Source organism: Schistocerca americana, chromosome X (genome assembly GCF_021461395.2).
Source record: "Schistocerca americana isolate TAMUIC-IGC-003095 chromosome X, iqSchAmer2.1, whole genome shotgun sequence".
NCBI classification, from domain to species: Eukaryota; Metazoa; Arthropoda; class Insecta; order Orthoptera; family Acrididae; genus Schistocerca; species Schistocerca americana.
Genome location: NC_060130.1, coordinates 957,645,603 through 957,661,729, shown reverse-complemented (window position 1 = coordinate 957,661,729; position 16,127 = coordinate 957,645,603). Strand labels below are relative to the sequence as shown.

The 16,127-nt window shown below is 40.6% G+C and overlaps 1 protein-coding gene across 1 annotated transcript in view; it reads right to left on the bottom strand.

The window, feature by feature from the left end:
* LOC124555269 (ATP-dependent helicase brm-like) overlaps positions 1-16,127 on the bottom strand; it is a 188,619-nt gene that overhangs the window by 81,148 nt on the left and 91,344 nt on the right. Inside the window, exon 12 of the mRNA XM_047129138.1 lies at positions 8,486-8,728. Coding sequence (XP_046985094.1) covers positions 8,486-8,728 — 243 coding nt within the window. The remainder of the gene's footprint in view (positions 1-8,485; positions 8,729-16,127) is intronic.

The window sequence follows — 16,127 nt, the reverse complement described above, 5'->3', positions numbered from 1 at the left end:
CCGAGACACTCCGATCTACTGTGCAACATGCTCTTCCTTAATTTCAACTTGTGGCAGAAAGTGTTGGACAGCGTACTGAACATGTCTTGTGCCAGTCTCACAATGATTAAAAACCAATGTCATTTTGCTTTCTATGCAGTTTTTGGCCCCAGGAGAATTAAAAACTGATGTCATTTTGCTTTTTATGTGGTTTTTGGCATATCAGAAGAATTAGAAATCCATTTTTCCCATTCAATGTGGTATGACCTTGCCACGGTGGATGACTTTACCAAACTGTTGACTGCTGAATTTGTGCAGTCATGCACATTGAAAAGTATGGATGGTGTAACATGCAACTCAAACCATAGCTGTTGTATTGTGATTCACTGTCTTTTGTAGCCAACCCCAGTTACATTAAGATGCTTACACCACCATCTATGGTGCCAGCTGAGGAACTGGCGGCAAAAGCCAACAGGCAATTTTTCACAAGGAAATGACCCATGGGGTGCAGCACTGGGACAGGACTGGAATAGGGATGGACAACGATATTCTGTAGGTTCATTCAAGTGACTTTTTTAACAAATTCTCCACTAACAACTTGTGGACCCCAACTTGACTGTTTAGCCGAACACGCACAATTATTTACCATTGTGCATGCCAATTTGCGATCGAAAATACCGATTTTCAAGTGTGCCTACTACTTCATGCTTTTTCAAAACATTTTCTGACTTTCCTTCCAACTTCCCATAGAGTTCTCTATATAATACATATGATTTATTTCCATTATAAGATGTTAATCATTAATTTTCATCTGCTTATTTTCAACCTTTTTAAACTACTTTTACTATTTTTTCAGTCACTCCTTTTGTCTCCCGTCCACCCAGTCATCAATCCCTGCTCGTTCTAATGACTCTGCCAATTCCAAAAACTCTCCTTTACTGTAGCAAAACTCTAACCACATATCTTCTTTCTAAAAACTTGTCTGGCACATGATATCCCACTTAATGAGCACCCATCCTACCATAAGAAGCTTCGCTGTTTTCAGTTCCACCGGTCCCTAACATTCACCAATCTGGTCCTTCATAATCATACAATCCATGCTAAAACCACACTTGACTGCCTGTACTGCTATCGTACAATCCTTTCTGTGACCACAAAATCATGTATGCTACTTCTGCAATAAAAACTGTTGCCCTTCAGCACTTTAACAGTATCCCATGTACCATCGAGGAAGCTGTCCCAGCTACTCCCGTGCTACACCCACGTGGGATAACCTACAGTCAAGAAAGGTTCTACCACACTGATCTGCTTCCTCCCCCATCAACCACTCATAGTTCCCTGACTTTGCCTTGCTGACTTATTCTTCCTTCCACATCCCCAAAATCTTCCTCTGCCCTCGATGAAACACATTGCTCCAGCAAACCCATCCTTTACCATAGTTGTCAACACTTCATTCAAAACCCTGACCCTTGGAAAAGTCTCAGCATTTTCTAAAGCCCTAAATCTAAATTCAACCATGCCAGACTTGTAAAGGACCTTTTTCCCTTTACCTGTTCACTACAGTGGAAACATTTCTGCCACTGACAACAGCCAACCAAAATCTCATACACAATCTTATTTAAAATAGTTCCTCCTCCCCTTCCACCCAGTCAACCTCTGGTAACCTTCCAGGAATTCCTTCCTTCTAACCTCACCTCATCTTCCTTTCTCAGATCCTTCCATGCTGAGTCCAGAATCATTCCTACAGAACACTCAGCTCTCCTTAATCAGAAAACCGATCCATACCTTATCATCCTTCCCACAGACTAACGCTTCATCATTGTGCTCATGAACCGTAGTGCCTTGGCTAAGAGTATCCATGAATTTTCTGACACCCCTACATACAAACCTTACAACCATGATCCCATTGCCGAAGTCCAACACGACCTTCAGCAGCTTTTCAAGATCTAAGATCCATTCCAAAACGTGACACCTGAATGTACCTCCCTACTCACACCAGGAAGTGGAACCCCCCCCCCCCCCCTTCCTCCAACATTTTACCTACTCACTGAACTTTCAAAACCCTACCCCTGACAGGTCTTCCTACTGGTCATCCCATACTGGCTTGGTACAACGTTAACACAGAACAAACCTCTCCCTTAGTTTTCTCTCAGTTGACCAACACCTTGAAACTATTGTCTATATCCTCCCATCCTACATTCAAGACACCACTCATTTCCTTCACCATCTTCCCACAATTCCCATCCTGTTACTACCAGACTCATTCTTGCTCACTGCAGCTGTGTACTCCTTATACACCAAAACTCCCAATGTCCATGGTGTTGTGACCATGGAACACTACCTTTCCAAATGTCGTCCTAATACTAAACTCACTACCTCTCCCGTAATCCTCCTAGACAACACCACCCTGATCCACAACTCCTTCACTTCAAAAGCCAAATCTATAAACAAATCCATGCTACTGCCATGGGCACTTGAATGGCACCACTTTTGCAATTTATTTATGTACTATTTGGAGGAATCCTTTCTATCCAATCAACACCTAAGACCCTTTGCCTGGTTTAGATTTACTGATCACATTTCCATGAACTGGCCTCATGGCAGGAACAACCTTCGCTCTTTCCTTCATAACCTCAACACCTACTCTCAAATTCACTTCACCTGGTCCTTCTCAACTCAACAAGCCATCATCCTAGACATCAATCTCCACCTCTCAGATGGCTCGATAAACATGTTAATTCATGTCAAGTGCACCAACAGTACCTCTACTTTGACCGCTGTCACCAGTACTCTGTCAAAAAGTCCCTTACTTACAGCCTCACCACAAATATGAAACACAGCTTGCCCTTTGCTCACACGATATACTGAGAACTATGGATGAGGGGCAAGTAGATGAAGATGACAATGGAGATGACATTCTGCAAGAAGAATTTGACAAAGCTCTACAAGAACTACATGGCAACAAAGCAATGAGTAATGATGACATCCCTGGAGAACTAATAAAGAAAGCTGGTGACAGCATGAAAATGATGCTGCTTAAACTTGTTAGGTCCATCTATAACACAGGAGATACCTACACTCCACCAGAAATGCATCATTGTTCCTATACCAAAGAAGGCAGTGGCTACAAAATGTGAACAGTACCGAACTTTAAGCCTAATATCACATGCATCAAAAATTCTCATAAAAATAATACTGAAGAGAATTGAAGAGAAGGTGGAGGATACGCTGAGTGAAGATCAATTTGGTTTCAGAAGGGGATTGGAAACAAGAGCAGCGATTCTGGCACTAAGACTCCTAATCGAAAAGCAATTATGGAAAAATAAAACAACTTATATTGCCTTTGTAGACCTGTAAAAGGCATTTGATAACATTATCTGGCAAGAGATGTTCATAGTGCAGAGGAAAAGTGGAATGAAGTACAATGACATCTGCACGATACTCAGTTTCTATAAGAATGAGGTGGCAGTGATTAGGAACTATCACCAGGAACAAGAAGCAAATATTAGAAAATGGGTGAGACAAGAATGTGCTCTCTCTCCTCTTATATTCAATGCTTACATCCAGGAAACTATAGACCAAGTTCGAGAAACTACTGAGGTGGGGATCAAAATTAATGGGCAGAAGAGAGACATGCTGCGTTTTGCAGATGATATTGCTATAGTCACAGAGACAAAAGTTCATCTAGAGGAAGTCCTTAGGACAATGAAAAGGATTCTATGCTATCAGTGTGGAATGAGAATAAACTAGAAAAAGACTAAAGTGATGGTATGCAGTACAGAAGCAGAATGTGAACATCTAAGAATGAAAATTGCAAGAGTGGACCTGGAAGTGATAAGTGGATTTACCTACCTGGGAAGCAAAATCACAAGGGATGGTAGAAGAAGGAAAGAAATTGTGAGCAGACTACAACAGGACAAAATTGCATTTAATCTGAGGAGGAGCTTACTCACCAGCAAGAACATCAGTCTGAAAATAAGGAACTGTATCATGAAAGTTTTCATTTGGAGTGTGGCCCAATGTGGATGTGAAACTTGGACAGTTGAAAGAGAAGAGAGAAGATAGCTAGAGGCCCTGGAGATGTGGTGCTATAGAAGGACGATGTAGTTCAGCTGGAGAGACAAAGTAACAAATGAAGAGGTGCCTAGAAGAGTACAGGAAACCAGATCTCTGTGGAGGCACAGCCAAACAAGAAGAGAGAAACTTGTAGGGCACATCCTAAGACACAACAACATCATTGAAACAATAGCAGGAGGAGCTATTGAGCGAAGGAATTGGCGGGGGCAACCAAGGATATCAAACATGCAATAGGTCATGAATGATGTTGGATGTAACACATATGTGGAAATGAAGAGGAAGGCAGACTCTGCTGCAAACCAACCTCTGGGTTGAACACTAGAAGAAGAAGAAGAAGAAGAAGAAGAAGACGACATTGTACATAAATATACAGGGCCACCTTTAATAAAACCGGCAAACTACAGGGACGGATTCCTGACCAAAACTGGAGGAAAAAAAAAGTTTCTAGAAACATGTGACCACAAAGCATCATTTCCACGGTAGATGGTGCTGCTGAATGAATGTTCCTCTGACTACATGCCGTGTCCCCCTTGTGTGTTGCAGGCTGTGGGATTGACACAGTGTACTGTAAGCAGCAGAGTGGTCCAGTATTCATGTCGGGAACAAGCCGAGATGGTGTTAGTGTAAAGCCAAGCAGATGGAAACGGTCGAGCCAACTGTACCAAAACAAATACCCTCACAATGTTGAGTGTTTATGGAAAAAGTTCAACGCACTCGTAAAATGCATTTTAGACAGGTACGTGCTGAGTAAAACTGTGAGGGACAGGAAAAACCCACCGTGGTTCAACAACAAAGTTAGAAAACTACTGCGAAAGCAAAGAGAGCTTCACTCCAAGTTTAAACGCAGCCAAAACCTCTCAGACAAACAGAAGCTAAACGATGTCAAAGTTAACGTAAGGAGGGCTATGCGTGAAGTGTTCAGTGAATTCGAAAGTAAAATTCTATGTACTGACTTGACAGAAAATCCTAGGAAGTTCTGGTCTTACATTAAATCAGTAAGTGGCTCGAAATAGCATATCCAGACACTCCGGGATGATGATGGCATTGAAACAGAGGATGACACGTGTAAAGCTGAAATACTAAACACCTTTTTCCAAAGCTGTTACACAGAGGAAGACCGCACTGCAGTTCCTTCTCTAAATCCTCGCACAAATGAAAAAATGGCTGACATCGAAATAAGTGTCCAAGGAATAGAAAAGCAACTGGAATCACTCAACAGAGGAAAGTCCACTGGACCTGACGGGATACCAATTCGATTCTACACAGAGTACGCGAAAGAACTTGTCCCCCTTCTAACAGCCATGTACCGCAAGTCTCTAAAGGAACAGAAGGTTCCAAATGATTGGAAAAGAGCACAGGTAGTCCCAGTTTTCAAGAAGGGTCGTCGAGCAGATGCGCAAAACTATATGCCTGTATCTCTGACACTGATCTGTTGTAGAATTTTAGGACATGTTTTTTGCTCATATATCATGTCATTTCCGGAAACCCAGAATCTACTCTGTAGGAATCAACCTACTGAGACCCAGAAAATATTAGATACAGGCTCCCAGGTAGATGCTATTTTCCTTGACTTCCGGAAGGCGTTCGATACAGTTCCGCACTGTCACCTGATAAATAAAGAAGAGCCTACGGAATATCAGACCAGCTGTGTGGCTGGATTGAAGAGTTTTTAGCAAACAGAACACAGCATGTTGTTATCAATGGAGAGACGTCTAAAGACAACGTAACCTCTGGCGTGCCACAGGGGAGTGTTATGGGACCATTGCTTTTCACAATATATATAAATGACCTAGTAGATAATGTCGGAAGTTCCATGCGGCTTTTCGCGGATGATGCTGTAGTATACAGAGAAGTTGCAGCATTAGAAAATTGCAGCGAAATGCAGGAAGATCTGCAGCGGATAGACACTTCGTGCAGGGAGTGGCAACTGACCCTTAACATAGACAAATGTAATGTATTGCGAATACATAGAAAGAAGGATCCTTTATTGTATGATTATATGATAGCGGAGCAAACACTGGTAGCAGTTACTTCTGAAAATATCTGGAAGTATGCGTGCAGAACGATTTGAAGTGGAATGATCATATAAAATTAATTGTTGGTAAGGCGGGTACCAGGTTGAGATTCATTGGGAGAGTCCTTAGAAAACGTAGTCCATCAACAAAGGAGGTGGCTTACAAAACATTCGTTCAACCTGTACTTGAGTATTGCCCATCAGTGTGGGATCCATACCAGATCGGGTTGACGGAGGAAATAGAGAAGTTCCAAAGAAGAGCGGCGCGTATCGTCACAGGGTTATTTGGTAAGCGTGATAGCGTTACGGAGATGTTTAGCAAACTCAAGTGGCAGACTCTGCAAGAGAGGCGCTCTGCATCGCAGTGTAGCTTGCTCGCCAGGTTTTGAGAGGGTGCGCTTCTGGATGAGATATCGAATATATTGCTTCCCCCTACTTATACCTCCAGAGGAGATCACGAATCTAAAATTAGAGAGATTCGAGCATGCACGGAGGCTTTCAGACAGTCGTTCTTCCCGCGAACCATACGCGACTGGAACAGAAAAGGGAGGTAATGACAGTGGCATGTAAAGTGTCCTCCGCCACACACTGTTGGGTGGCTTGCGGAGTATAAATGTAGATGTAGATGTAGACGCCAAAGCAAATACCCTTACAGACATCAACCACATCACACAACATTTCAAGCCCTTTTTGCGTGTTTGTGTGATCATGGGCCGTTTCAGACAGATGAATGTGCAGGGAGGCAGTGGATTGCACATACACCACATTCTGGAGGACCGGGTTCTACATAATATTGAGACAAACCTTAGCACAAGCTCCAGACAAGTTGCCCACCATCATGGTGTAAACTAAAGTATGATTATGTGTACCCTGCAGGACAACCAATACCATGGAAGCCGCTTTGAACATCTGTAGTGACGTGGAGGTGATGCAGTTCTGTGCCATGCTCCGGGACAATATGTTGTCATTGCATACACATAGTCCATTTTTGGACACATGTTCATAGGACCTTTTTTCCTCCGTTACCAGGTAGGAATCCACCCCTGCAGTTTTACGGTTTTGTTAGTGTACAACTGTATACACTATATAAAGGGGAAAGGTCATCAGAAAAAATCTCTACCCATTTACCTCAAATTTTTACACGCTACTTCACAGCATTCTAATTAATATTCAGACAAAGAAAGATCACATATTTTTTTAAACAACCATGTACAAGTTTTCTGTTAAAACATCCCTCAAGAAAGAAAAATGCTAAGCCATAAAAATGTGCAGTTTTGGTGGTTTTCACAGAGAACAGGAATGTTGTATTTATGACTTATCGTCTTATGATTATAATACTACTATGGAATCTGAATTGTCAGACTTTGTAATTATATCAATTTGCAGATTAAAACTATGTGAAATACTGTCAATGAAGCTACTATCCACACAGATCTAGCAGCTGATGTCTCCCATATCCCATACATCAATTATCTGAACCAATTTACCCATTCATTTTAAGCTACTTCAGTTACCAATCAAGGATTCATTGGAAGTAATAATAAACAAGGAAATGGATACAGATAGAGGGCAGAAGGAAATAGACAGAGAAAGGTTGGAGGAGTAGGTGGAGAGAGATACAGGGGAGGAGGAAATGGACAAAGAGTGGGGAGAGGAGGTAATGGACAAAGAGTGGGGAGAGGAGGTGATGGACAAAGAAGGAGGGGGGAGCAGAAGGATATGGACAAAGAAAGAGGAGGGAGCGTAAGGATATGGACAAAGAAAGAGGAGGGAGCGTAAGGATATGGACAAAGAAAGAGGAGGGAGCGTAAGGATATGGACAAAGAAAGAGGAGGGAGGGTAAGGATATGGACAAAGAAAGAGGAGGGAGGGTAAGGATATGGACAAAGAAAGAGGAGGGAGTGTAAGGATATGGACAAAGAAAGAGGAGGGAGGGTAAGGATATCGACAAAGAAAGAGGAGGGAGCGTAAGGATATGGACAAAGAAAGAGGAGGGAGGGTAAGGATATGGACAAAGAAAGAGGAGGGAGCGTAAGGAGATGGACAAGCAAAGAGGAGGGAGGGTAAGGAGATGGACAAGCAAAGAGGAGGGAGGGTAAGGAGATGGACAAGCAAAGAGGAGGGAGGGTAAGGAGATGGACAAGCAAAGAGGAGGGAGGGTAAGGAGATGGACAAGCAACGAGGAGGGAGGGTAAGGAGATGGACAAGCAAAGAGGAGGGAGGGTAAGGAGATAGACAAAGAAAGTGGGGGAGGATAAAGTGATAGACCGAGTGAGGGGGCAATAGGAGATTAGGACATATATCCAATTCCCACACATAATCAGCAATTGCAAAGCATTCTAGGTTCGCTAGTGTGATATAAAAATGTTAACTTTCAAAATTTGTAAGGTAAATCACATCTTGAAAGCTACTTACCTTTTCACCAGTTAGAGCAAATGGTGCATTGAACCACTGCTCAAATGTGCTCACAGACTTGAAAATAGATGGCAGCAAGAAATTAAGCAATGCCCACAATTCTGGCAGCTTATTTTGCAAAGGTGTTCCTGTCAGTAGGAGTCTGTGTGGTGCATTATAATGCGCATTCAAAATCTGAGTCAATTTGCAATGATGATTCTTCATGCGATGACCCTCATCAATAATCATAAACCTCCACCGAAACTAAAAACAAAAATCACAAATAATAAAATCAATTATGTAACACTTCCAGCTGACAAAGAAGACTTCTTGTTATAACTTGTAGTACTTTCTAACTTTACAGACCAATAGCAAAAGAAAATGGACAATACACTATGCTATCTCACTCACCTTCCTCAATTTCTGATGTGTAAATCATGTGCGAGCTCTGTAGATAAGGTTACCATCAGGAGGAACAGAAACCCCTGTACCCCACCCCTCCCCACATGAAAACAACCATGGGGGCACATGCACTGTCCATAGTTTTCATTTCAATCAAGTCACAGCAGGTGCCCATGGGTCATTATTTTTAGTAAGTTGTCAAGATGTGCAGGACAAGCTTTGTGCACAATTTTCTTTTCTCAAAAACAGTCCGAAAAATGCCTTGAATACTTTATTTAGAGACATTGCTCCATAGCGATTTGTGACAATATTACAGCCACACATCTACAATTGAACACTGGCTGCTCCTGACTGACTTGTCGAATGCATGTCTATTGTTTACAATTGTTAGTTCAAGCTGCTCCCATAGGTGATTGAACAATGAAGCTTATATGCTAGGAACAAAATTAGTCTTGCAAATTTATGGACGGATGGCGTACACTGCCTAAATGAAAAAATGGAGAATGATGCCACAGGACAATAGTGGAACAAATGCACATCACGTTTGCCTTGTGACAACATAAATAATAATAGAAAAACCTACTGCTACCTTCTTAAAAGCAAACAAAGAACACACTTCATAATGAGATCAGCAAATCACAGGCCACTGGTGGGTTCTTCTGCTGTACAAGACACTGAGATACTAAGAGTCAGTGTCGTACACGACAACCCTCAGTAACAATATTGTATTAACATGCTCTGAGGTCGTGAGAGATGGTTATGTTCTGTGAGCCATGTGAGAAAATGAAAGTATGATGACGATGATGATGATCTGCGCACACACTCCAACTCGTGCGCACACACTCCAATTTTTACACAGTCAAATCTAGCCACCGTCATTGATGATGATGATGATGATGATAAAATTATGAGGACAACACAAACACCCAGTCCCCGGGCAGATAAAATCCTCGACCTGGCTGGGAATCAAACGCAGGACTCCGTGGGATCCAGAGGCAGCAACACCAGTCACTAGACCATGAGCTGCGGACAAAATGAAAGGAGAAATCCTACACAAACAAATGTTCTCACACAATGAATCTCAATACAGATGACTGATGAACCTCCTATGAGGGTTATTTCCCAAGAAAACTGCTAAAATTGCATTTTCCTGAATTGGTAAAGAAATCAGCAGATACAGAAACAGAATGATCTGGACTTAAAAAATCTGAAAGACCTCCTTCCTCATCCATAAGAGGCTATACTGTGAACTATCAAATTAAGACCACATTTCAAAACTTTCCATGTGTATTCAATATGTAAATTGCTAATGTATACAAGATGAGCTATAACCAGCATGATCAACTGATGAATTGTGATTATTATTTTTTTTTTTATCTTGCTGTGCCTATTACAAGTTGAGTATTCTTCTGATGCATCTAAGCTACATATATATGTTCCTGGCTTCAGTATTCAAGTCTGACATACTCGTAAAAGTCTAACCAATATTTCGATAGATACCTCCCCAGCCTGACAGGGTTGCCTCCAAACATATCTCCGACGATTGTCTGGTTGAAGGCATATGCAACACTCATCGGTGAAGAGAGAATGACGCCAATACCGAGTGGTCCATTCAGAATGTTGTTGAGCCCATCTCTACCGCACTGCATGGTGTCATGGTTGCAAAGATGGACCTCGCCATGAACATCGGGAGTGAAGCTGCGCATCATGCAGCCTATTGCGCACAGTTTTAGTTGTAACGTAACATCCTGTGTCTGAATGAAAAAACATTATTCAACATGGTGGTGCTGCTGTCAGGGTTCCTCCGAGCCATAACCCATAGGCAGAGGTCAGCCACTGGAGCAGTAGCCCTTGGGCAACCTGAGCGAGGCATGTCATCGACATTTCCTGTCTCTCTGTATCTCCTCCATATCCGAACAACATCGCTTTGGTTCACTCCGAGAGGCCTGGACACTTCCCTTGTTGAGAGCCCTTCTTGGCACAAACTAAAATTGCGGACGCGATCGAACCACGGTATTGACCGTCTAGGTGTGGTTGAACTACAGACAACACGAGCCGTGTACGTCCTTCCTGGTGGAATTACTGGAACTGATCGGCTGTCGGACACCCTCTGTCTAATAAGTGCTCCTCATGCATGGTTATTTACATCTTTGGGCAGGTTTAGTGACATCTCTAAACTTTCAAAGGGACTGTGTCTGTGATACAATATCCACAGGCAACGTCTATCTTCAGGAGTTCTGGGAAATGGGGTGATGGAAAACTTTTTTTGATGTGTGTAATTATCTGTTATGGTGAGATCTTTTCCCAATATTTCAATCAACAACTTTCTCCTTCTAATGCCAAAATATTTTGTTGACTCCCACCTATATAATAAGAAATGACTGTTCTCATTGAATAGAATAAATCACATCCTGCATCGAAATATTTAGATGTTTGTTCTTACCATGTGCTATTCTTAAGTGGTTCAATCAAGAAATAGTCCAAAAGTGGTTCTATGAACCCTTGCCCAGCATGTAAGCATGAACGGTGGATTAATGATGTGTAACCCCCTATACAATGGACCACGTAGTGGCAACTGTCAGCACGCAGGTTCAAATCAGTATAATAAGATTTTCTAAAAACCAGAAGTCTTAATGTTCCATGTACCTGATAAAGCAAGGTTTTATAACTGTAGACTCAAGGACTTGGTCTTGAAAATCCTCCCATAAAAAAGTTGAGTGACAATGTGGGACAAGGACCTCTCATGGCCACACCGTTGGTTTGTCCACAAAACAGGTCATCAAGTAAAAATAAAATGTGGAGGTCAAAAATGTGTTTAAAACTGCACATTCAGACCCACTTCAAGACTACAGTCAGTACACAGTCCATCATCAATTCATACCCCACTGCCAATACCGCTTTCGGTACGGCAGTCAATCAACACTTCACAATTTTTGATCTAGCAGAATAATATTTTCAGTTATAACCTTGACTCACCGAAGCATACAAGAATCAACACTGAATTCATATTGTACCAATACTGCAGGCTGCCTTTCAGCATTGTCAGAGCAGTTGCCATTTTTTTTTCAGCAAGTTACAGATCATCATCTATATGACATATTCCATTGTGTGAATTATCTCACAACTTGTAAAACGTTTTCCCACTACTGCAGCAGGCACATCTGTGTTGAAACAGTCAGAAGTGCCAGTTCTTCCTGCCATACGCTGATTCCTTGATTCATATTCTCAGAAATCATGATGCACGGCTTACAAAGTCTCATCTAAAAGCAATTAAACGACTCTGGACAACATGCAAAATTACTGAATCACATTTTGTGCTCTGCAAGACGAAAACTTTTATAAAACATTATTTGGTTCATGATACTCATCCTCTTGCACATAGGATATCTGCAGTTATTAAAAATCAATATGAATACATACCAGATCCAACTTTATACCAATGTATTCATAGTAACAACTAGTTTTGGCCCCTAGACCATTAATTAGACTGAATATAAAAACATACAAGTATCTCAAAACAAATTAATAGCAGCTGGACACAGTATAATGGTTAATTCACACTGGATGTCAATAGAATAGAATAGAATGGAAAAGAGTATCGCCATCAAATGCAGCTGTGTTCACCATTGACAGAACCTTAACACCTCCACCACCACTTCGGTTAGCCCAGTACCAAACGGTGAAACTGAAGTTACGAGATACCATCCATGACACAATAAATCCAAATATAATATCAGAATTAATGGATTAGCAATGATAGTACAATTTTTTAATGTGAAAAAAAATTAATAAAGGATGTTTTTGATGAAAGCTCTTAAGTTTCCATATTCCTGAGTTGTGAAAGAAGAAAGATGATGATGTCAGACATTTCAAAATGATGTTCATACAATATTTACATCATGCCTTTCTGCTAATTCTTTTATGCCGTTTTCTTTCTAAGAGGGTCAAGAAACAACGAAGAACAGTATCTCTATTCTACAATACAGGCCCCCTTAAAACAATTTTAATTAAAAATGTTTTTCATTGATTTACATTCTTGTAATTTTGAAGGCGTGCATAGTCCATTTTTAACCCTACATTACTAAATCCTCATAAAATTTGCGATTGTAGTTGGAATCTCTTTGCGGTTCCTCTGAATCTGGACACATGGGCGACATGTGCTCTTCAGTACTTTCACAAGAAACTTCACCGTTAACAATGGCTGAATTATTTACTACCCAACTCCAGTAGTTTGCAGACACTGGTGCTTTTGTCATAACTATTACAAATGTGTAGTAATGATGTGCTTGTTTTTTAATATTCGGCATAACTGTTTTATTGCTTAGAATTTATCTTAGGGTGGCATTTTAGGTGATATATCACACAATCATAGTTAAGAGAGTGTTACTGTGTATCAAATTGCCCCTTTTCAGCTCTAATTTCATCTTTTGCTACTGAAATTAGCACAACTGGGATGGTGCTGAGTTTGATTTTGACACTAACAATCTGGGTGATTTGCTTGAAGAAGCTGCTAATGACACAAACATTGGAGAATTTAGTGAAGACGAAGATTTTCTTGAAACATATAACATTGTGTGTACAAATGACAGTGATGTAAACCCAGACTTTCAGGTAGCAAATGCGGAAAATGGAGAATCTGAAGAAAAATCCCTGTGTGATTGTGAAAGACTGTCATGCTTAGATTGTAATAATACTATATAAAGCAGAAAACTCTACTCACATTGTGCATAAACTACTCTTGAGATTATAATAACTATAATTTGTAACTAGTGGGCAACATAAATTACAAATTCTTTTTCAGTAACATTTTGAGCAGTAAAATTGTCATTATAAGATACCAAATTAAACATTTTGTACTTATTTTGTATGTAATATACCTTCTAATAACTGTAATTAACTAGTGCTTAACCAATAAGTTATTATTTCCTTCACAAGGAAATTGCTTTATCTGTTTATATTCTTATTTATGCATTGTTCAGGCTTCTTCATTGTTCATGTATTTGGCCTCTTTTGTGGAAGAAAAATCATAGGGAAAAAATAGGAAAAATTTCCAAATCTTCATGCACCTTCTGCAATTTGTAAAAAAAAGGATTCGGAAGCACAATACTTACTACTGAACCTGTTTGCAACACTAAATGACAGAAGTAGTGTGGGGCGGCGGATGGTTTTTGTAATAATAATTAATCTATTGCTGGATAAACGCTTGCGTGTTGAATCAGTTTCTAGCTTTTAGAATGTTGTTATTGCTGTCTTTTGCCGTTCTCAACACTGGCTCTCTATTTACTCCGTGACCCCCAGAAAGTGATTTAATAAAACTTGGAGCCAGTAAATAGATATCCTAGTGCCCACTTTACCTGAGAATGTTCTTATAGCTGCAGCTTATAGCTCTGAGGAATTAGGAGATTGTCCGGGATTTCTAATCAAAAACGGTTTTCCAAAATAGTTGAGTATATTCTGAAATTCACTAATAAAAACCACAAGTATCCCTACAACCTAACTAACAGAACAGTTCAGAGTCTAATGCGCTGATGCAACTATAAATGTCCGAATTAAATGTTAAAAAGAATGCTCGCCATAATTTGATGAAAATATTTCATCAAACGCCACGCTAAATAATTGGTAGAATGTCTGTCCCGCGACGGCACGTGAAAATACGACAATACGCAAACTGAAGCTAGTTAATGAAAATCATTCCAGAATTAACACTTCACATGAAATGTTTTCATAGTTCCGCGTATCTCTAGTAACTTAATACGGCACCCGAGGCTGTTTGTAGCAGATACACTGATGCGACGCGACTACCGACACAGATGGCGTGTCATTCAGCGTCTGGAGAGAACTGGGGCCTTGCTTCCTCGCGCAGTGTTCTTATATATAAAGCCGCGGTGCGGACGGCTGAGGGAACGCCTGATTAATTCCGCTCTCCCAACTAGCCGCTGGGCTAGTAACGCACCACTTCAAGTTACATAATAATTTATAGCTTCTTTGGCTGATGGCCGAAGAATCTCTTAATTTAAACGTGCATTCAGCACGCAGGTAAGTATTGATAATAAAATTTTGACGTGGCTAAGTTAAATACTTTAGGCGAGAGAATTAATTTAATTGCCCTGCACGCAGCAGATGAGCTCTGAACTGTCCCTTTTGAGATCCGCTATCGCTATAATTTTATAGGTATTAAAAAGAAACTTTACACATCTTCATAATCATAGCGGACCTCCAACCTATTTAAATCTAAACATCCTAGCCTTATTTATTAACCTACTTAATCTATCTTGCTTCCTTCAGTTTTGAGACGAAAACCAGAAAATCATGAATTTCCACTAAAGTCTTAATTTGTGAAATCCAAAGTACTGTTTTTATTAAATCATTATGAAAGATGAATCTAAATATAAATTTTGAAGTCTCTAGCTCTTTTCTGTTGCGCCAATGATTTTTCCAGAAAAACGTCCAAATCTCGGAAATGGCTGAAGTTATCGAACTGATATTTAACACACATTAATTTAGTATTATTTTTGACATGCTAGAAAAGTTTTAGTTCATTTGCTTGATTTTTAAGGTATTGCGCAACATTTATGAAGTCAGAGCTAGTTACAGCAGACTGGCTGGCACACGATGGAAACTAATGTGAATTTACTACAGCGTGAGTAGGCTGCTTCCCTACAGTAGCTTTTGCATGATATGTCACTGCCAAATAACATAGCTCAACAAAACTTAGACCAAACAAAAGGAAGAACTGCTACGGTATAGCACAGAATTTTCCCACGACTTTACAAAAGGTAGCACTTGGTTCTTTATAGGGTGCGTGATCATCACAGATGGCAATGCATGCTCTGCAATGTACTTCCATGCTGATGACAAGGTAGATAAGGAATTCTTGTGGTAAGTATTCATTCCTCCACCAGCACAGATGAAAACTGTTGGATGATCGTTCATGCATGTGAATGCGCTGCAATATATCTCCCCAATGCATGTAACACGTGCTCAATGTGATTTAAGTTGGGAGAATGAGCAGGCTAGTTTATTTGCCAAATGCTGTCTCGTTCTATGACCCCCTACACCTGTGTTGTTCAATGTCGTCATGCATTGTGATGCATACAAATGATGTCAGGGCTGAAGGCATATTGGGAAGAAGTACACTGTCGCAATGATGTTAACTGACGAGTGTGCCACGTTAAAAGATTTGGAGGTCAGTGCGCCCATGCAACATTATGCTTCACCACATCCTAACTGCTGAATCATCAAAATGATCACGTTCAATTAT